The sequence below is a fragment of the Hyperolius riggenbachi genome, chromosome 10 (assembly GCF_040937935.1).
Source record: "Hyperolius riggenbachi isolate aHypRig1 chromosome 10, aHypRig1.pri, whole genome shotgun sequence".
Lineage (NCBI taxonomy): Eukaryota > Metazoa > Chordata > Amphibia > Anura > Hyperoliidae > Hyperolius > Hyperolius riggenbachi.
This window is the reverse complement of record NC_090655.1, coordinates 213,917,641-213,940,245: the sequence shown is the minus strand read 5'-3', so window position 1 is coordinate 213,940,245 and position 22,605 is coordinate 213,917,641. Positions and strand designations below refer to the sequence as shown.

Sequence of the window (22,605 nt, the reverse complement as noted above, 5' to 3'; positions counted from 1 at the left end):
GAGATGCTACAGAACGAGAGAGAATTAAAATGAGAGAGAGGGGGAGAAAGTGAGGATGGGTAGTGAATTCGAGATACACATATTTCAACATATATATACTTAATAAAAAACATCAATGTTCATAGTGTGCAAACATTCTTTGTCCACACTTATTTAATACAAAATGTGTGGATGTTTCATAGGAAACTATACCACAAACATTATTTTCGTACATGTCTAATTCAAAAACACAAACTCATGATGATTGTTACTTTTTTATTAGTGTAACAAGCACTTGGTTCACATACATATCAGATCATAACATCAACATATTGTGATAATATACAAATTAAACTTTGAACAGCATTGATGCACCCATTGTCAGTAATGTACATGACATGACATGTAAGATGTACACATTTATTGCCTCTCTACATTCATATCAGTACATGAGTACATACTGTGATTGGATATGTCTGCAAGAATGGTAGTATTGCACAATGGTGTCAAGTGACTTATATGGACAGGTACATCTGTAAAGACCAGTCGGTGATATGGCAAACTTTATTAAGTGCATGTGCAACGTACGCAAAACTATTATCATAACAAGAACATCATTTGTACCGTATTAGCATTACATATCCTTTTTCCCGTGTAATGTGAGGTTGTAATATTGGCAAGCCTATAGCATATTCACTTATGTTTGAGTTGAAGTAACCATTGTCAAGTCAGACATATGCCGGAAGCCCTCTCAATGTGTTATGACACAATACCATTATCTTTACTATGCAGCTAATATTCTTTGTAGAATCATTTGTCCCCACAACCCCTCAACACGCATGCAGATAATGTATTAATGTAGATCTGACAAGAGTGCCATACACACTACATCATCTGCATGTTTGTTTATATGTACAATCAGACTGTAATGCACCCAACAACGTCACTTCTGTTTCCAGCCGACATACATTGTGGTCTAAAAAATGTATAAGGTCACATTACATACACCTGGCATGTAAGTTAGAGCTATACCTAACCTTATTAGGTCCTTCACCATATTGCTCACACTTGTAATGTACAAGGATACCACAGGTGAGAGGGATATAAAGGAGAACGTATTGTTGTCATTTCTAACTATTGCAGTTGCCTGCCAGTCATGTTGAGATTCATGCAGTAGTCGTGTGTGAGTCGAAGCCTCGACCAAGCATATGACTACTTCATGATCAAACATAATAAATTAATAATGACACATGATGTGCTGCATGCATGGACATAGTCTCCGGTTACCTGGAAATAATATGTAAACACATTCACCATAAGTGGCAGGCAACTGCTATGTGTGCAAATGATTCAAAGATGGCAGCCTCCATATCACTATCCAAGTATCAAAGATCATCAGCACAACAATCTCCAATGCACATACTTTCTATTGTGCCAGTTTCCACACGATACACCAACAATTGTTTTGGGGGACACACGGGTCCCCCTTTATCAAGGCATGTGCTTACGTTCACCACATGCTTTGATAAAGGTGACCCCTGTGTGCCCCCCGAAACAATTGTTGGTGTATCGTGTGGAAAATGCCACAATAGAAAGTATGTGCATTGGAGATTGTTGTGCTGATGATCTTTGATACTTGGATTGAATTGATGTGTCATTGGCCAGGTCACTTCGTCAAGCACCCATACATGAAGAGATGGTGTGGCGACTTCTTTTGTGAACTGTCCATATCACTATCATCTGGAGTTGTGTTGACATGCTATATGTAATAAAAGCACTGTGCACAAATAAGAAGTGTTTAATGTACTGACTGGGCAGTGGATTGTCTTAGTTATTGTACTGTAAACTCACATAACTATAGTGATATATGTTTGAATGTACTACAATCAAACATGTACATGTTGGTTTTTCCTGAGAGAACTACAGTATCGAATAATAATGAAATAAAGGAGCATCTGCTAATGAAACCAAAATGTCTACACAATCACAAATGTGACAACATCGCTTTATGTTGGATATCAAGCCAACGCAACAACCTAAGTTTAGGTTTTTTATGTGCAAACATCACAATACTGATATGTATGTTTTTCACCACAGTGCCAAAAGTGTAAACATAACGTAGCATATTCTCGGACCACTGTCATGGTAAGCATCTTTCTGCTACCTAACATAAACACACCCAAATAAGAAGTGAATATATGTTTCAGTGACATATTAGGCATCAATGCTTTTCAGAAGTATGCTGCTGTCACTACCAGTAGGTTGTAGAAAATGACCCTAAACGACATGTTTTGCCCTTGCGCATATCCTTATGGGGGATGGTGTGTGTGTAATGTGGTTATGTTAAAGCACATACTACTTGCCAGTTGCTCTGGGCAACGATGATAAATTTTTCTAAACAGGTCGGTGATGCGCCTGTAACTTTATCTATATCCTTGTCATGGACGCTGTGTTTACAAATACCCCAATCCTTGTTATTAAAGCCTTATGCAGATATGAAGTAGTGGAAAACCTCAAGAATCTCATATTTAGACATCCTACTGAAAATGACAGTAAGCTTCAATAACTGCCATTATTTTAAAATGCCAGTCCGAAACATGTACACTTCTTAGCTGTATGTGTTTACATGTATTCTATTTGTTGTGTTTGTTTTTTATAGTGGCCCTTGAAGTCAAGTAATAACAACAACATTATTGACCTCATAATGTCTTTGGTTAGGTGTTTGTGCACAAGTAATGTACAGTACATGTAGCCTCGTGGATACATATGGCAGGATGAGGAAGGATGTTGTATGTAGTGACATCCTTGATTGCGCCACATCCTTAGAACATGCTAATGTATAATTGCATGTCAGCATTTGCACCATGTCGAAGGGCTTGGAATGTTTACTGTAATGCCGTAACGTTGCGTGAGAATATTCCATCACAATGTACATATTTATCATATCAAATATGTAAGTTTGTGCTGGAGTACTCCGACCTATAAACATTGTTAGCTTTATGGAAGCTGCTTCCAAAAAAACAAATCTCATATAATGTGGCCTTCTAATACGGCTATGAAAAACACCTTCTCACTCTCTCTCTCTCTCTCTCTCTCTCCATACATCTCTCTCTCTCTCTCTCTCTCCATACATCTCTCTCTCTCTCTCTGTCTCTCTCTGTCTCTCTCTCTCTCTCTCTCCATACATCTCTCTCTCTCTCTCTCTGTCTCTCTCTCTCTCTCTCTCTCCATACATCTCTCTCTGTCTCTCTCTCTCTCTCTCTCTCTCTCTCTCTCTCTCTCTAGAGAGAGAGAGAGAGAGAGAGCGAGAGAGAGAGAGAGAGCAAGAGAGAGAGAGAGAGAGAGAGAGAGAGAGAGAGAGAGAGAGAGCGAGAGAGAGAGAGAGAGACAAAGATAGAGACGTGTATACTGAAAGAGAGAGAGAGAGAGAGAGACACGCAACTATCAAATAGCTTGGATTGCTACATTACATAACATCACTTACACAGCACTATTGCACCTATCAATAATTATACTTACACCCTGTCCACCAAACACATCATGTATATCAAATGATTGTGTGCCATTTATACCTGTGTTTGTGTTGTTGGTAACCTACAAACACATGGTACCCAAGAGGGAAAGACAAGAGAAATCTGTCCAATATGTTGCCAGACATATATTGTGCATTTTACAGTATAGCACTTGGATTACAGGACATTATTTTTTTGAAAAACATAAGTAATGTCATCCTTCAAGCATAAAGAACATTTACCAAAAAAAAAACACAAAACGAGGCCTGGCAGTCTTTGAGGCTGAGGATAACCAGTAGACACAGTCAGCTGGTATTATTTGACATAAAATGTATATGTCTGACACCATATCCCTCCCTCTTTTGTTGTCCTTCAAGTTCGGAAGGCGAAAGCATTCAACTACAAACATCTGCCATAACAGACAACAAAACAAAACCATAACCTTCATAATTAGATTCTAACCATAAACATAGGAACATTGTGATGTTACCATCATCACAAGTATAGCATGAACATTGTTCACATTTTACTGAAAAGCGGAAGAGGCAGCAGACAAAGTCTGCAAGCTAGATCCCACTGCCTCTGAAGTGCTGTGACTAGTGTGTGGCACATCATCAAATAGGGGCTGGGAGTGGCCATGGACATCCTCTAGATCCGCAACATATGATGTGTTCTGTGTGCTTTTGACAAACCTATACGATGTGGAGGTTGAGGACAAAGATGGCATTGAAAAGGAAGGCATATTTTGCAAGGAGGTGGTGTTGTTTGTTGTGCTGTTGTTGTATGTCTGCTTGTTGGAATGATTATATGGCAATGAGTATTGTGGCAGCAAAGTTGGAGTTTGTTGAGGCAAGTACTGGTGTTTACCCAAAGAATGTGACAATGTAGAAGATGAGTGAGTAGAAGTAGAACTGAGAGTAGTAAAGGGCATGTGGCTGGGGCCTTTATCATTATTGTTGCGAGCTTGTGAATTGGATGATGCATGCATTGGTAATGAGGCACTATTGAAGGGTTTTGCGTGAGTTGCCACAATACTCAATGGTGTGTCAAAAAAACCATCACAAGCACCCTGGTCACTGTGTGTATCTTTTTGAGCAGACAAAATCACATTCATTATCTCAACTTTCAATTTTGTCATTTTCTCAGCTGGCACAAGTTTGATGTCAGGAGCAAGGGATTTTAGAAAATCCAAAATTGGATCATCTTTATCTGCATCATTATTAGTCTCTATTAGGTCTGAACGCATAGTACTAAGGGCATCCAGAATTTCAGTATCTTCCTCAACCAATTTACGACGTCGTGGGCGACCAACTTTACCAATTGGCTTTGATGTGTGGGCCCCAGAGGACGACTGTTTCCCATTGATCACCAATTCAACATCACTGTCTGCCCTGTGTGTGTTTGTGTCACCTGCACACTCTGTTGAGTCATTGGCTGAAGCAAGGTGTGGTTCTTCGTCATCATCATCATCTTCTACATTGCCAGAAGTACTACAATAAAGGATAAGATCAAAATATTTATCTAGAATCTCAGATATCTGGCTACCAGGGATACACCCTAATGCGGTCTGTGGAAGAGGAATCAGGGAGAATAATGAAGAATGTGAATGAGCATGAAGAATGAGAATGAGAATGAAGAATGAAGAATGAGAATGAGAATGAGCATGAAGAATGAGAATGAAGAATGAGAATGAGAATGAAGAATGAGAATGAGAATGAAGAATGAAGAATGAGAATGAGCATGAAGAATGAGAATGAAGAATGAGAATGAGCATGAAGAATGAGAATGAGAATGAAGAATGAAGAATGAGAATGAGCATGAAGAATGAGAATGAAGAATGAGAATGAGCATGAAGAATGAGAATGAAGAATGAGAATGAAGAATGAGAATGAGAATGAAGAATGAGAATGAAGAATGAGAATGAGAATGAGAATGAAGAATGAGAATGAAGAATGAGAATGAGAATGAGAATGAGCATGAAGAATGAGAATGAAGAATGAGAATGAAGAATGAGAATGAGAATGAAGAATGAGAATGAGAATGAGCATGAAGAATGAGAATGAGAATGAAGAATGAAGAATGAGAATGAGAATGAGCATGAAGAATGAGAATGAAGAATGAAGAATGAGAATGAGAATGAGCATGAAGAATGAGAATGAAGAATGAGAATGAGAATGAAGAATGGAAAAATATTAATGAAAAATTTAAAGTGGGAATTCCAATCGTTAATGACATTGATGGCATATAAATATTACAAAATGATTGATTAGGATCATAACCATGCACATGTTAGCCACTGTGGAAGAATCCATACAATCATACCAGAACCACAAAAAAAAAAATAAAACATTATGTTTTGCCTAATGAAAATTACATGCGCTCACAACATTATACTGGACATAATATCACCACAGGAGTTTTAGATACTTACACTCTTTTCTCTAGCGATGGAACAAGAAACATGAGTGACTGGTACATAGGGTGGAATCGATATTTCTTCAAACCTTGGCCACTTCTCTCCTCTTTGCTTTTATCATGATCTTTCTTGAAACGATCGCGCAGACTTTTCCATTTGACTTTTAACATTTTCACTACATGAACAGGAAAAAACACAAAACCAAACAAAAAAGTCAAAATTACACAAAAGGAAACAAGACCCCCCCCCCTACACACACACACACACACACACACACACACCGTCACCACACACACACACACACACACACACACACACACACACACTACACACACACACATACATACACACACACACACACACACACACCGTCACCACACACACACACACACACACTACACACACACACATACATACATACACACACACACACACCAAGTACAGCCAGAGATATGACAGTAAAAAAACACTTACATATGCGTGCTTTCCTCCGCGTATCAAATGTTTCATACTTCTCATAAAAGAACGTCGCCACACTTTCCCATGCTCGGTTCTTCTTGTAAACATTATGGTAATCATCTAATGCGACATCCCAAAGTTCTGGCCGCCGCTCCACCTGGTCAATGAGAGCAACAGGATCAATCTCCTCAGCCATGTTGTGCAGTGTCCCAACAAACTCCAACTGCGCACTTCCTGTAACACCTCAAGGCATTATGGGCCACTTCCAGTCCTCCAAGACACTCCCCAAACGCTTGACAAATGATAGCGTAGCATTGCCAAGCGTTCATAGGCGATTGCATCCCCTCCAGCCAAGCGTTTGTACGCAGTAGCTGCTCCCAGACGCGACATGCGGCGGTTTACAAACGCACGATCACCGCACACCTCATCTACCGCATACAAACGCTTACTGTTCAGGAAAAATTAACACCCCCATTCGCTCCTATTATTAGGGAGGCAGATAGGCGTTCAGAACGCTTACAGACGCCTGCAATAAACGTTCGTGTGAAAGAGGCCTAAGGCAGGCTACAGTGCTAGGAGCGAGCATAGCGGCCACTAATTGTTTTTTAACGAGCGCTTTGTGAATCTACCCCATAGTCTGCTGTGTGCCAAAAAAGCTATGTGATTATGTACTGTGTATAGGGTATCATTTTAACCGTGACAAGGGAGAGAATAGAGTTTGGGGTGTTTGAGAGCTGAGGCCTATGTCATGTGATTTTTTGTTTTGTTTTTTGTTGTGGCAAAATAAATCTAAAGCAATACAATTGTTATTTTCATATACGGTACTCTGCACCAAAGTAAAACACGTGAAATTAAAAAAAAAAAAGTGACAGAATTCAAAAGAAAATACCTCACTGCTTACCTTAGGGACTCAGCTTCTTATATATGTATAGTACAGACCAAAAGTTTGGACACACCTTCTCATTCAAAGAGTTTTCTTTATTTTCATGACTATGAACATTGTAGATTCACACTGAATGCATCCAAACTATGAATTAACACATGTGGAAGTATAGTACATAACCAACTGAAAAAATGTCATTTTCTAGGTTCTTCAAAGTAGCCACCTTTTGCTTTGATTACTGCTTTACACACTCTTGTCATTCTCTTGATGAGCTTCAAGAGGTAGTCACCTGAAATGGTTTTCACGTCACAGGTGTGCCCTGTCAGGTTTAATAAGTGGGATTTCTTGCCTTATAAATGGGGTTGGGATCATCAGTTGCGTTGTGGAGAAGTCAGGTGGATACACAGCTGATAGTCCTACTGAATAGACTGTTAGAATTTGTATTATGGCAAAAAAAAGCAGCTAAGTAAAGAAAAACGAGTGGCCATCATTACTTTAAGAAATGAAGGTCAGTCAGTCCGAAAAATTGGGAAAACTTTGAAAATGTCCCCAAGTGCAGTCTCAAAAACCATCAAACTTTACAAAGAAACTGGCTCACATGCGGACCGCCCCAGGAAAGGAAGACCAAGAGTCACCTCTGCTGCGGAGGATAAGTTCATTCAAGTCACTAGCCTCAGAAATCGCATGTTAACAGCAGCTCAGATTAGAGACCAGGTCAATGCCACACAGAGTTCTAGCAGCAGACACATCTCTAGAACAACTGTTAATAGGAGACTGTGTGAATCAGGCCTTCATGGTAGAATATCTGCTAGGAAACCACTGCTAAGGACAGGCAACAAGCAGAAGAGACTTGTTTTTGGGCTAAAGAACACAAGGAATGGACATTAGACCAGTGGAAATCTGTGCTTTGGTCTGATGAGTCCAAATTTGAGATTTTTGGTTCCAACCACCATGTCTTTGTGTGACGCAGAAAAGGTGAACGGATGGTCTCTACATGCCTGGTTCCCACAGTGAAGCATGGAGGAGGAGGTGTGATGGTGTGAGGGTGCTTTGCTGGTGACACTGTTGGGGATTTATTCAAAATTGAAGGCATACTGAACCAACATGGCTACCACAGCATCTTGCAGCGGGATACTATTCCATCCGGTTTGCGTTTAGTTGGACCATCATTTATTTTTCAACAGGACAATGACCCCAAACACACCTCCAGGCTGTGTAAGGGCCATTTGACCAGGAAGGAGAGTGAGGGGGTGCTGCGCCAGATGACCTGGCCTCCACAGTCTTCAGACCTGGACCCAACCGCAGAGTGAAGGCAAAAGGGCCAGGGCACACCTGTGACGTGAAAACCATTTCAGGTGACTACCTCTTGAAGCTCATCAAGAGAACGCCAAGAGTGTGTAAAGCAGTAATCAAAGCAAAAGGTGGCTACTTTGAAGAACCTAGAATATGACATATTTTCAGCTCTGGGAACTCCTTCAAGACTGTTGGAAGACCATTTCAGGTGACTACCTCTTGAAGCTCATCAAGAGAATGCCAAGAGTGTGCAAAGCAGCAATCAAAGCAAAAGTTGGCTACTTTGAAGAACCTAGAATATGACATATTTTCAGTTGTTTCACACTTTTTGGTTATGTAACATACTTCCACATGTGTTCATTCATAGTTTGGATGCCTTCAGTGTGAATCTACAATGTTCATAGTCATGAAAATAAAGAAAACTCTTTGAATGAGAAGGTGTGTCCAAACTTTTGGTCTGTACTGTATGTCATGAGGGTGTATTACTGTTATATTTGCAAATAAGAGCTTGTAATTACTGATAGCGTACAATGAGAAAACCAAAAAACACAAAATGGAAAAAAGAACAGCTTTATTTCCTAGCAAAATACTGTTGCCATACATTGTACTAGGGACATAACTTAAATGTTAAGATAACTAGGTAAATCAGGCAAATGCAATGTGTGGGCTGTATCTACAATACCCCTGTTTATTTTAAAACTATAATAAATGAAAATTGAGAAAGGATTTTTTTCCCCCTTATTTTTTCCTTTAAAATGCAATTTTTGCAATGGTGAGCACCAATCCATGTCTGCTTATGTTCTTGCTGTACTCCTATTTAGCATGAGAACTTGCCTACACAATCTGTACATCGTATTCAAAATCTGTTAGCCCTCATACGATATGGATGTGGTAATTTTGGCCAATCAAAATTCAATGAGTGTACCAGGTTTTATTATAACAATTGTCTCCTAAATTTTTTTTAACAAAAATGCCCTTAGTATGCTTTGCTAAAGCCTGGTACACACTTTGAATTACGATTGGCTAATCACTGACCAATTTTACCACCTCTACGTAGTAAAAGGCTTTACCTACACAATCTGCTCATAAATATCTGTTGACTCTCATACTACATGGATATACCATATTATACTACTAATTCAACAAATGACCATTTTCAATTCTTTACAATCTATAAATGTAATAATTTGGAACAGAGCATTTTAAGTTATTTATTTTGAAAAACATACTGTTATCCTTAGGAGGTTTGTTCACTACCATCTGAATTATACTCTAATGGTTGATGACTCAAAATGTATACTGGCTACCACATGCATCGACTATTTAGGAAAATCAGATACAAATATAATCTGCATAATAATTTGGAATCTGGTGTAAATTCTAGGTAAGTTCTACCTAGTCTTAGTATTAAATGCCTTCATGTTTATCTCATCAGTTCAGGGATTTTAATGCTTTAAAAGATTCAGTTAAAGTGGATCCAAATTAAAAATACAGGATTTCAGAAATAAAATCTATTTTATATCTTATCATAATAAATAGCAGCCTTTTTTCAGCTGCATGATGACAAATATAAAATATTTTACATTTATTGGAGGAACCCCTCCCTTCCTTTCATATTGCCGGAACAGAATCCGTCAGACTGGTGAAGGAGATAAAAAACGAAAAACAAAGGCTGCTACTGATGATGTCACAGGGGAGGTGATCTCAGCTTGTGTGAGATTTCACATAGACGACGTCCCTGTGAGGGTGGGTAGCTGATGACAAACACTACCATGATCTAAAACCTCCTACTAAGCTCAGAAGTAATGGCTGAGATCCTGTATAACATTAGTTATGGAAAGAGAAGGGTGAAAAGCATGCACTGAAATGCTCATAGGCTTGAAGGAGTGTTTATTTATCTTTGTATGTGTCAGAGTGGTGCAACTAAATATTTTGAATTAAAAAAAAGTTCAGGGATTTTAATGCTTTAAAAGATTCAGTTAAAGGGAACCAGAGATGAACGATTCACACAAAATAAACATATCAATCGATAGCTTGTAAAGAATAAATGCTCTACCTGATAATTTCGCCGCTCTGGTGTGCCTTTTTGAGTGTTCTTTTTTATCCATTATTGCTCCAGTAAAAATCCAATATGGCCACCGGCTCATACCCGTTCTGCTTCCGGGTTATGGTAATTGGAAAAACAGCATGGAGTGTCAAGCACATGGGAATGCTGGGATTTACTGTTCACCATGGCTAGGTATTTCATGTGATTGCATCAGCCAAGGAGTTGGTGTAATCTGTCCTAGATATTGCATCAGCCAGAATTTCTGTATAGGTAGTGAGTGTAAAGAGGAGTATGTGCTACAATGTTTCTTTCTTACAGGTGTCAAGATAGATGGAGTGTTGAGGTCTTGCCGGAATTGTGGTCTCAACACGGTTTTACGAAAAATATAGTTCTTTTGGAATTAAATACAAACTAAACCTAAAAAGTGCGCTCCTCAAATATTTTCCTTCTCTCACTGTAACACAGCTTAAACTGGATCGCACCTGAAAAAAGTGTGTGTGTCACTCTGCAAAAACTGTAATGTGAAACAGGGCGCTCCTACAGCAAGCTATAGGTAAATAAACAACTAATCATAGTGCATAATAAACAACAGAGATAATGGCGATTTTCCTGATAATGTCCTATATTAAGAAAAACAGTCCACATGAATTCTTCTTCCAGCTTTGTTATGAATATTCACTTCAAACTTCCTGAATCATATGGTTAAAATTTACGCTCACCAGAGATGACAGCTGCCCCTCTCAGGATCAGCCAAAAGCGCTTCTGGCCCAGCCAGTATTTAATCAGGATTCCAGCGTCTCTTCCCTCCTCCGCTCTCACTCGAATCATAAAAGATAGAAGAGACACTCCAATAGTGTAACACTGTATGTTACAGACAATTCAATTTCACCCGTGCTCCCGGTTTTACCAACAGCACCCAGTGCTCCACCACCGAATGATCAATAAAGCCTCTCACCACAGGGTCTGGCTGACACAGACCAGCAATATTCGCTTCGTAAATGACACCAGGCGTATTCTCTTATTAGCACCTCTCCTAGGGCTCAAACAAGGCCAAACAGTGTAAAATCTTCTTTTATTAAAAAATTAAAACGTAGTGCACTTACAATTTAGTAGAAATATATGCGCATGTAAAAATCCTTTAGAGCTCTCTCAGCGTCCCTCGCTCCTTAGGCCACGCCCAACTAGTTTCGTCCTTTGACTCATCAGGGGCTAGGGCCAATCAGAGCGAGAGGACGCTATATACATTCCCCCCACATCACATGATACATAGATCAATGGGACTCAGCTCAGTTCATTCGTCGTATTCTCAAGCGCCACAATTGGCTGATAGTTCAAGAGTCCAACCCCTCTTGGAAGTGAGACTTGCTATTGGCTGTACATCCCCAGCCTGTCATTCTCGGATTGGAGGTTCCTGCCCAAACTACATTTCCCATCTACCCTACTCCTTCCTATTCCATATTATGGTGGGGCAAGCTGGGTCAAGCCTCTGCCGTCATGCTATATGCTCTCCGCACGGAAACGCTGAGTTTCCGCGCTAGAAGCGCTGCATTCACAGCTCAAGCTGCTTTACTATATGCCTTCTGCACGGAAACATTAACAGACAACAGCTGGAGTGTACATCGGAGGCTGTCATAAAGGAGGGGAGGGAAAAGTTGCTGCACACATCCAGGAATGTCAGGTATCAAGGGAACAGCAGATCCAATGCTTTTGAACATGCGGTATTGCTGGGGTTGGACTCTTGAACTATCAGCCAATTGTGGCGCTTGAGAATACGACGAATGAACTGAGCTGAGTCCCATTGATCTATGTATCATGTGATGTGGGGGGAATGTATATAGCGTCCTCTCGCTCTGATTGGCCCTAGCCCCTGATGAGTCATAGGACGAAACTAGTTGGGCGTGGCCTAAGGAGCGAGGGACGCTGAGAGAGCTCTAAAGGATTTTTACATGCGCATATATTTCTACTAAATTGTAAGTGCACTACGTTTTAATTTTTTAATAAAAGAAGATTTTACACTATGTTTGGCCTTGTTTGAGCCCTAGGAGAGGTGCTAATAAGAGAATACGCCTGGTGTCATTTACGAAGCGAATATTGCTGGTCTGTGCTGGGTCAGCCAGACCCTGTGGTGAGAGGCTTTATTGATCATTCGGTGGTGGAGCACTGGGTGCTGTTGGTAAAACCGGGAGCACGGGTGAAATTGAATTGTCAGTGTTACACTATTGGAGTGTCTCTTCTATCTTTTATGATTCGAGTGAGAGCGGAGGAGGGAAGAGACGCTGGAATCCTGATTAAATACTGGCTGGGCCAGAAGCGCTTTTGGCTGATCCTGAAAGGGGCAGCTGTCATCTCTGGTGAGCGTAAATTTTAACCATATGATTCAGGAAGTTTGAAGTGAATATTCATAACAAAGCTGGAAGAAGAATTCATGTGGACTGTTTTTCTTAATATAGGACATTATCAGGAAAATCGCCATTATCTCTTTTGGAATTATTTCCTCTTTTGGCAGCACTGGTGCTGTGGGGTCAGTTCTTTAAGGATAGGAGGATACTGTTACACTCAGATAATAAAGGCATAGTTTATGCAATAAACTAATTTCAAAATCTTTGAAAGTTTTAAAAATCTTGCGTCAGATTGTTTTAATGTGCTTGAAGTACAATATCTGGTTGAAGGCTGCTTACCTTCCATGTAAGGTGAATCACTTAGCTGACGCTTTGTCTCGACAGCATTTCAATGTGTTCAAGGAGTTGGCGCCAGAGGCAGAGGACATGGGAGTTCCGTGCCCGGCTCATTTATGGCATCTCATTGGAATTTAATCAACACCACAGTACAGAAATCAGTGTCCAGTAAAACATGGGCTGAGTATTCAGCCACATGGTGTCAGTGGTCCTTTTTGTTAAAATCTTGGGGTTTGTCCCTGTTAGGGGGAGAGGTGGAGCCTTTGTTAATTTTCATATGTAATCTTATATCAGAAGGGAAGTCGGTCACCCATGTCAAGAAACAACTGGCCGGCATTACCTTTTTATAGAAAGTTACAGAGGGCTGTTAATTTAGCAGAACAATTTATAGTGAAGCAATTTTTGAAAGGGTTGGGTTCAACAATCGTTAGTAATGATGCTTGTGGTCCTATTTCTTTCCATTTATTGGAAGATTTACTCCTGGTTCTGCTATTAGTTTATTTTTCCGAATTCGAAATTGCACTTTTTCGTATTTGTTTTAGCATTTTTCGGGGCCCTTCGGGTTTCGGTGATGTGGTTATTTTAGGAAATAGGGTGGATCTGAGGATCAAAAAAAATCTAAAACTGATAGGTTAGAAAGAGCAGTGTGGCTCTCCTTATATACGCTTCGGGGTTCGCGCGCCTGCCCAGTTTTTACGTATCCAATTTTATGCAGATGAGTAAGGGTTCTTTTTCCTTTTTAGCTCATGCGGATTTGTCTCCTTTGTCGATACTTCAGTTTCGGAAGGTTTGGGTGCTTGTTTGAATTTGCTGGGGCTCAGTGACTTCAAATTTTCCACTCATTCTTTCCGTATCGGGGCGGCGACGGAGGCGACCCATTTATGTATGCCAGTCAATGTAACTCAGCTCATTGGGAGATGGGAATCACATTGTTACAAATTGTATGTTCATCCTAATTTGATTATTTATTAATTTGTCATCTCTTTTGCAGGTTTTAGGAAGATGGTGTGTCTTAGGGCATTCCTTTGTGTTTTGGGCAAAAATGAGGGCGCAAGAAAGGCCTTATCAAGTACATCTGGGTCTGCCTAGTGATCAATTTCAAATTTGGTGGCGTGGGTCTCGGGGCATGAGGTGGAATGATCTGCTCCCTCGGGTTACTAATTTGCTCGATTCATTGCCTGTCCCAGATGTATTGATCATGCACTTGGGAGCCAATGATTTGGGCAAAATCCCGACAATTGAGCTGCTGAATGACATGCAGAAGGACTTGAGGCAGCTTTATGAAGCGATGACATCCACAACATTGTTTTTTTTTGGAGATAGTACCTCGGCTAATTTGGTATCGGTCCTTCTCTTTGCGTTATCTTGAGTTGATTCGGCGTCGGGTGAACTGTAATGTCTAAATTTATGCCAAACGTGCGCGGTTTTGCCTATCACCATACAGAATTGAAAGGTGGCATCCCGGGGCTGTATAGGTCTGATCTTGTCCACCTTACCCCTATCGGTTTAGACATATTTAACATGGATTTTCAATTCATGATTGAAATGGCCGTGGGTGGGGGTGCCAGTCGTTAGCCTGGCTGGTGGCGAGAAAGCTGTCCTTCAACATGGGCGGGCTATTAAACTTTTGATGGAAAATAAAATGGACTACAATTTTGTCTATGGACTGTTATAATTGTTATTTTGTTGCAGTTTCAGTATTCTATGTGATTTGTTATATTTAAATAAAGTTATAATTAATTTTATCCCAAATAAATAATGCCTAACGGCCATATATTTGCCATTAAGGAGTTGTATTATCTTTTTTATGTAGATATGTTAGATAAGTAATATCGTAATGCATTCCACATGAGCTGTTCTGGATGCACTGTCTAGGCTCTATGAAACTATAGACAAGCAGGGCCGCTGCTGCAACCTTTTTATCATTCAATTTCATTATTCTGGTATGCTGTGTGGCTGCCTTTAGGAAGTATCTCTCCCTGAATGAAACTGCACAGATAATGAGGATGACGACTGCACACAGATCACAGATGAAATACTACAGCAACCACACTTGTCTATTGTTTCAGAGCTTCTTTCTCGGCAGGAGCAGCTCCTCCCAGTCATCAGAGCTCTGAGTTTGCAAAGCAGGAAAGCTGAGCCAGGAGGGGGCAGGCTTGAAAAGACTGACTCAGCTATAATGATTCCGGGTCAAACCTAGACTGAATGCTCAGTCGGAGATTCTTATCAGAGCCGATAACAGGCAGACTGAGCAGTGAGAGATGAGACTAAAAGCAGGGTAGGGGTTTACTGTCATGTTCCCACTGATAAATTTAGTAAAAAATACATGAAGGTGCTTCGTCTCTGGTTCTCTTTACCCCCCCCCCCCCCCTTTAAAGTGGAACTGAAGATAATCTAAAAATAAAGAGTTTAACTTACCTGGGGCTTCTGCCAGCCCCTTGCAGCTGTTTTGTCCTGTGCCGGTCCTTCATGATCCTCTGTTCTCCTGCCGCCTGCTACTTTCGGGCTTCGCCGTCGGGCCACTGCACCTGCGCGGCTCTGGCCACACGTATCCTTCTTTTCGTTTCAGTCCGCAATAGCACTATTGCAGATGGGAACGCGTAAAAAGGATACGCTTGGCAGCCCCCTCGACTTACAAGTCAAGTAACAAAGCTAGCTGGTGGCGGGAGAACAGAAGCTCGTGGGGGACGGCTGCAAGCCCCAGGTAAGTGAAACACTTTATTTTTAGATTATCTTCAGCTCCACTTTAAGTATAATAAATATTCATCACCTAATACACGTCTCATGAGCAGTGATTCATACCCAAAACATTTCCCACAGTCAGCACATGATTAGGGCTTCTCACCAGTGTGAGAACTAGTGTGAAAAAATCTGATTTACGTAAAAAAAAATATTTCCCACACTCATACTCACCACTGTAAGATCGCTCATATCTGACAAGCTGTGATTTACACTCAAAATATTTCCCACACTCAGTACATGAATAAGACTTTTCACCAGTATAATATCTCTCAAGTGTGACTAAATTTGATTTCCATAAAAAACATTTACCACACTCAGCACATAAATAAGGCTTATCGGTGTGAGATCTCGTGTCTGACAACCTGTGATTTCTGTGCAAAACATTTCCCACACTTAGCACATGAATAGGGCTTCTCACCTATATGAGATCTCTTGTGTTTCACAAGGTCTGATTTACACCCAAAAGATTTCCCTCACTCAACACATGCATAAGGCTTCACACCGGTATGAGATCTCTCATGCGTGACAAGATTAGATTTCGAACTAAAACATTTACCACACTTAGCACATGAATGGGGCGTCTCACCAGTGTGAGATCTCCAATGGTTGTATAGTTCTGATTTTTGTACAAAACATTTCCCACACTCAGTACATGAATAGCGCTTCTCACCAGTGTGAGATCTTTCATGCACGGTAAGGTGTGATTTTAGTACAAAACATTTCCCGCATGTGAGATCTCTCATGTCTGACAAGGTGTGATTTACGCCCAAAACATTTCCCACACTCAGCACATGGATAGGGCTTCTCTCCAGTGTGAGCTCTCACATGTCTGACAAGATGTGCTTTCAGACCAAAACTATTCCCACACTCAGAACATGTGTAAGGCTTCTCACCAGTGTGAGTCCTCTCATGTAGGACAAGAATTGATTTCTTACCAAAACATTTTCCACACACAGTACATGCATAGGGTTTTTCTCCAGTGTGAGTTCTCTCGTGTCTGACAATTGATGATTTCCAAGTAAAACATTTCCCACAAGTGGGACAGGAATAAGATCCACCAGCAGGGGGAAAGGTTTGCTGGGTAGGAGGCCTCTCGGAGTTAGACAGGTGAGGGAAGTCTGGGGGAATATTTGGGGTAACCAGGATATCTGCAGGAGACTCTTGTCCAATTACATCATCCATTGTACAGTCTGTGGATACAGAGAGATGAGTCTCTGAGAGGTACCTGATGCCGGGACTCTGTGCTGCAAATAGAGAAACATCATCACTTCCTGTTAGAGACTTCTGAGGGGAGGAACAATTATTAATACAGATAGTTAATTAGCTACTAATTATTAAATGTTGATGCAACTTGGAAATGGATCAAATGCAGCAGATGCATAACTTTGCATTTAATTAGCATATCATTTGTACCATCTCAGAGTTATTGGCATGTCACTGACCAATCACTAGTTACAAGCCTGACAGAACTGCAAAAGGTTGTGCACATGATAGGCGGTCAATCACATGACAAGATCTTTGCAAGCCTGACAAAATAATAATAATAATTCGAACATTTGTATAGCGCTTTTCTCCTGTCGGGCTCAAAGCGCTCAAGAGCTGCAGCCACTGGGACGTTCTCAAGAGGCCACCCTGCAGTGTTAGGGAGTCTTGCCTTGAACTCCTTACTAAATAAGTACAAACCCTAGCCAGGAATCGAACCCTGGTCTCCCATGTCAAAGGCGGTGCCCTTAACCAGTACACTAGCCAGCCACTATAGAACTGCAGAAGGTTGTGCACATGATAGGCAGTCAATCACATGACAAGATCATTGCCTTGCATGCAAATATTATGAAACTTGAAATTCGGGACCAATTCTAATGCATTTCCTGACATGTGATTAGCTGAATGCTATTTGAATTACATACATTGCATACAAGTCAGTTATTGGCATCTCATTAATCTTCCCTACACCTAAAGCATTGGGCATACATTAAAATCAATAAATTGTACAGCTTGATGAGACAATGGAAGCAATGTTTCACTCTTGTGACAAATTGCCCGGCAAGCTCATGGTGAACCAGAACTCTAGGAGTGTGTAAAGGCGTGTACACACGCCGTATTTTTACAAACGACGGGTCCGTCAGACCCTCGGGGCGGTCATTCTGCCGACAGTAGGACGTGAGTACAGGCTGTCGGCAGACTGATAAGACGTGGGTCACTCATATGCCCCTTGTAAATGTACTTTTTTCCCTCTCTTGTCCATAATTATACAAATAAAGATATTGTGAGGTTACAAAATACAAAATTGTAGGAGCCACTAATACTTTTGCAGCTGTATATAATCTCCCATCCCTCTGCCCAATGAAGAATCAAACTGCTGCAGGCTGCGGCTCCTATTGGTCAGGAGATCATTGGGGGTGGGGAAGGGGCATTACTAGAAATTACTGTCTCTCCTGCAAAACTTTGGATACCCATCCCCCTTGCTAGAGTAAGGGCCCATTTCCACTAGTGCAGTGCGATTTCTTTGCGGAAAACACATAAATGAATTGGCATGCGGATGCAAATTCGTATGCGTCTGTATGCAAATTTTCATGCAAATTTGCATGCGTTTTTGAGTATTTTTGTAAGTATGCGATTTTAACCATGTCAACAACTGTGTGCTTTTACATTTTACACGAAAATGTATGAGAATTTACATGGAAAATTTGCTTCGCGAAAACGCATGCAAATTTCCTATTAAATACATTACATGCGAATCGGACACTAGCCTTGCGGTGTGCGAATTCTGATGGCTCTGCTGTGCAGATACTTTCTGCACAGTTCACCACACAGATTTCCTGACAAGTGGAAACAGGCCCAATGACTACTATTGGCTCTGCGAATCTGCATGCAGAAAACGCATGCAGATTCGCTGTAGTGGAAATGGGCCCTTTTTTATTATTGGATGTTCATAGAATTGTGTGGAAGATCTTGCTGCTTTACTTGGCTTCCTCTGTCCCTCCTGTTCCCAGTTGGCCCAGCTGTTATAAATTCCGGATACCAGAAGCGAATAGACATGAGACGAGTGGAATTTGACTACACATGCACAAGTTCATGAACCACACATGCCCTTTAACAGGAATTACTCATGCATGTCTTCTTCCCTTCATAAGCTGATAATGGTCACTGTACATTACCGTACACAGCTAAGTCACAGTAGGGGTGACTTAATGTTACTGGCCTGTAATAAGCTGATTAAGGTCACTAAACATTACTGTACACAGATTGGTCACAGAAGGGGTGACAGTTTTACTGGCATGTAATAAGCTGATAATGGTCACTATATATTACTGTACACAGATTGGTTACAGTGGGGGTAACTTATTGTAACTGGCCTGTAATAAACTAAAATGTTCGCTGTACATTTCTGTGAACAGATTGGTCACAATCTGTGTATAGCAGGGGTGACATAGCATTACCGGCCTTTAATAATCAAAAGTTTGTGAGAGTAAGGGGTTAATAACATAGCAACAGACGCACCACTACCCTCTGGGCAACCAACTCGTCTGTACAGAACTCGGTCCCAAACTCTTGCTTGAGGTAGAGTCCCGAGACCTAAATGCAACAGAATTCAAGCATGTGTACCTAGCAACCCGATACTATATGACCAATCTGTTTACAGTAATGTACAGTGACCATTATCAGCTTATTATAGGCAGGTAACACTAACTCATCACTACTGTGACCAATCTGTGTACAGTAATGTACAGTGGCCATTATCAGCCTATTACAGGCTGGCAGAGATCAATTAAACCACACACACAAAAACCACACACACAGCAGATTTCTATTGCTTGAAATAATCACAATTAAGTTACCCACAGCTACAGTTACGTGTGACAATTTAGTGACTCTCCGAGTCCTCGCCTGATCAGCACTGTATTTCTTGAGATGTAGCGGGATGCTTCTCACTCATCCACCACCTCCCCTCTCCTGAGAACAGAACATTCCCCAAAGCCATCAGGGTGTCTATACGGTTATTGTATTTAACATGAGTACATGCCATAACTCTAATGTGGCCAGTCTGGGAGCAGTGGCGTCTTAACAATAAAGATACACATTTATTTTTATATTTAATCCTGATTACTCACCAGTTCTACCCTCTGTAACAATGTCCTCCACTTTAATTATCCTCAACATGCCCCCCTCCTCCATTGACTGCTCTTCACCCTTCACATACATCTCTTCTTCCTCTTTAATTATCCTTAATATGTCACCTTCCTCCACAGACCGCTGATCACTCCTCACATATGTCTCTTCTTCTTCCTTTTTAAATGTCCTCAATATATCACCTTCCTCCGCAGACCGCTGATCACTCTTCACATATGTCTCTTCTTCTTCCTTTTTAATTGTCCTCAATATGTCACCTTCCTCCGCAGACCGCTGATCACTCCTCACATATGTCTCTTCTTCCTCTTTAATTATCTTCATCATGTCCCCCTCCTCCATAGACAGCTGATCACTCCTCACATACATCTCTTCTTCTTCCTCTTTAATTGTCCTCAATATGTCACCCTCCTCCATAAACTGGTGCCCATCCCTCACATATTGCTCTTCTTCCTCCTTAATTTTCTTCAATATGTCACCCTCCTCCATAGATTGGTGCCCATCCCTCACATACGTCTCTTCTTCTTCCTTAATTGTCCTCTTTATGTCATCCTCCTCAGCAGACTGCTGATCACTCCTCAGATTTGTCTCCTCTTCTTCCACTTTAACCACAGCATTTACATGCATCAGTTCTCCACCCTAAGTGCAAAAAAACGAGAGATAATTTAAAATATATATTTCCAAAAAAACAACATGAAAAGTAGGAAACAATGTCATCCTGGTTAGGATCTCTGAGGTCTTCAGCTCCTAATAATAGTGGGGGATGGTGTAAATTTTCTGTAGACAACCTTAGGAATACAACGGACCTGTATATCTCTCTGGTGGGTTTCTGTTACAGAATATGGGGCCGCTTTTAGACTTTGTTACCGCAGGCAAGAAATCCTCCCCCCATCCACACTTTTTTCCCTTCACTGATGGTCACCTGGCTTATTTAGCTAGATTTGGTAGGGGTTGGCATCCATTAGGCCCCTAGACTCTCTCCAGACCCTAGGAAGCTGCCTAGGTTTGCCTTGTGGATGATGCAGCTCTGTATGACATACAGCACATGCTGCCACTATGCACCACAAATAAAAACAGCACACGCACTACAAGTTCAGACATCATGTCCCCACAGAGCAATTTAGGGCCCTTTCACACTGGCGCGCTGCGTCATTTTAATGCACCTCACCGCTATGCTAATGAAAGCTTATGGGTGCTTTCATACAGCATGCGGTGCAATGGAAATTGGTGGACTGAAAGTCATGTAAGTCTATGGTGATGCAGAGTTTGCCACAATGTTGGCGTAGTGAACTTGCAGCACGCATGCACGGAAGGGTATTTTTACAATATGCTTCCGTGCACTTCCGTATCTCTAAAGCAGGAAGTGACCGCAAGCAAGCATCACCTCCTGTTTGGATCCCGGCCAGAAGGGGATTCCCACATACTAACACGGTAATCCCCGTAGGCCTGTTTTTGGAGGTGCAGTGCGGCCCCTGCCACCAATATACAATCTGAAGCCGGCCTCAAGGTACCATGTCCATTGCAGGATCAGATTATCAAGCAAGACAGTCTTCATCTCAGAATAGTTTTTCACAAACATTATGGGATATGTAAATATGTTACCAGCTGTCAGGATATGACTGCAGTGGGTCTATCATGACATTGAAGGGCTAAAATAGTAAGATTCATAACCCATTCTGGAGATAAGCACAGTGTGTTGGTGGTGTAAGTGAGACAAGAGAAGTAGAATGGAGGGAGGAAGGATAGTAGAGGGTCAGAATTGATAACATGGATGAGCAGAGAGATATGAGCAGAATAGCGGCATAGTGGATAGCAATATTGCATTATAGTGCCGAGTCCTAGCTAGGTTTGAACACTGGCAGGGCACAATCTGCATGGAGTTTCTATCTTCCCCCGGATTTCATCCAGATACTTCATATACCTCCTACATCCCAAAAACAAATACTAATAAGTCAACTGGTTTACCCCAAACAATCCTATAGTGAAAATATTGGATTATAACTATGGTAGGGATTAGATTGTGAGCTCCGCTGATGACAATCAGTGACATGAGTCGGAGTCGGTGGTTTAAAAAACTGAGGAGTTGGAGTCGGATGATTTTTGAATCAAATTCATAGCCTTTGTAAAAATTAGACTAAGGAGTCGGAGCAATTTTGGGTACCTAATGTCGGAGTTTTCAAACTAATGAGTCGGAGTCAGATGATTTTTGTACAGACTCCACAGCCCTGGACACGACTATGTACTCTGTAATGTGTTGCAGAAGATGGCAGTGCTTTATAAATACATAATAATAATAATAATAATAATAATATGGTAAAACATTAGACTATGAGGATTATACCGTGAGCTACTCCGGGGACAGTCGGTGACTTTACTATGTACTCTAAAGTGCTGCATAAATACATAATTATATGATAGGAAATTGGACTATTACTATGGCAGCCCACATAGTGGGGTAAGTCCTTATGTAA

At 41.0% G+C, this 22,605-nt stretch overlaps 1 protein-coding gene across 3 annotated transcripts in view; it reads right to left on the bottom strand.

The window, feature by feature from the left end:
- Window positions 1–3,405: 3,405 nt before the first annotated feature.
- LOC137534380 (uncharacterized) overlaps window positions 3,406–22,605 on the bottom strand; it is a 57,308-nt gene continuing 38,108 nt past the window's right edge. Inside the window, exons 9-13 of one of the 3 annotated variants that reach the window (XR_011024358.1) lie at window positions 20,119–20,773; window positions 16,942–17,256; window positions 6,382–6,523; window positions 5,923–6,082; window positions 3,406–4,981 (exon numbers count right to left, since the gene is read on the bottom strand). Coding sequence is in view for 2 of the 3 variants with exons in the window: in XM_068255862.1 (XP_068111963.1) it covers window positions 16,691–17,256; window positions 20,119–20,773 (1,221 nt within the window). In the remaining variant the exon portion in view is untranslated. Of the gene's footprint in view, window positions 4,982–5,922; window positions 6,083–6,381; window positions 6,524–15,649; window positions 17,257–20,118; window positions 20,774–22,605 lie in introns of those variants that run through there. The other 2 variants (XM_068255862.1, XM_068255863.1) reach the window with 2 other exon arrangements.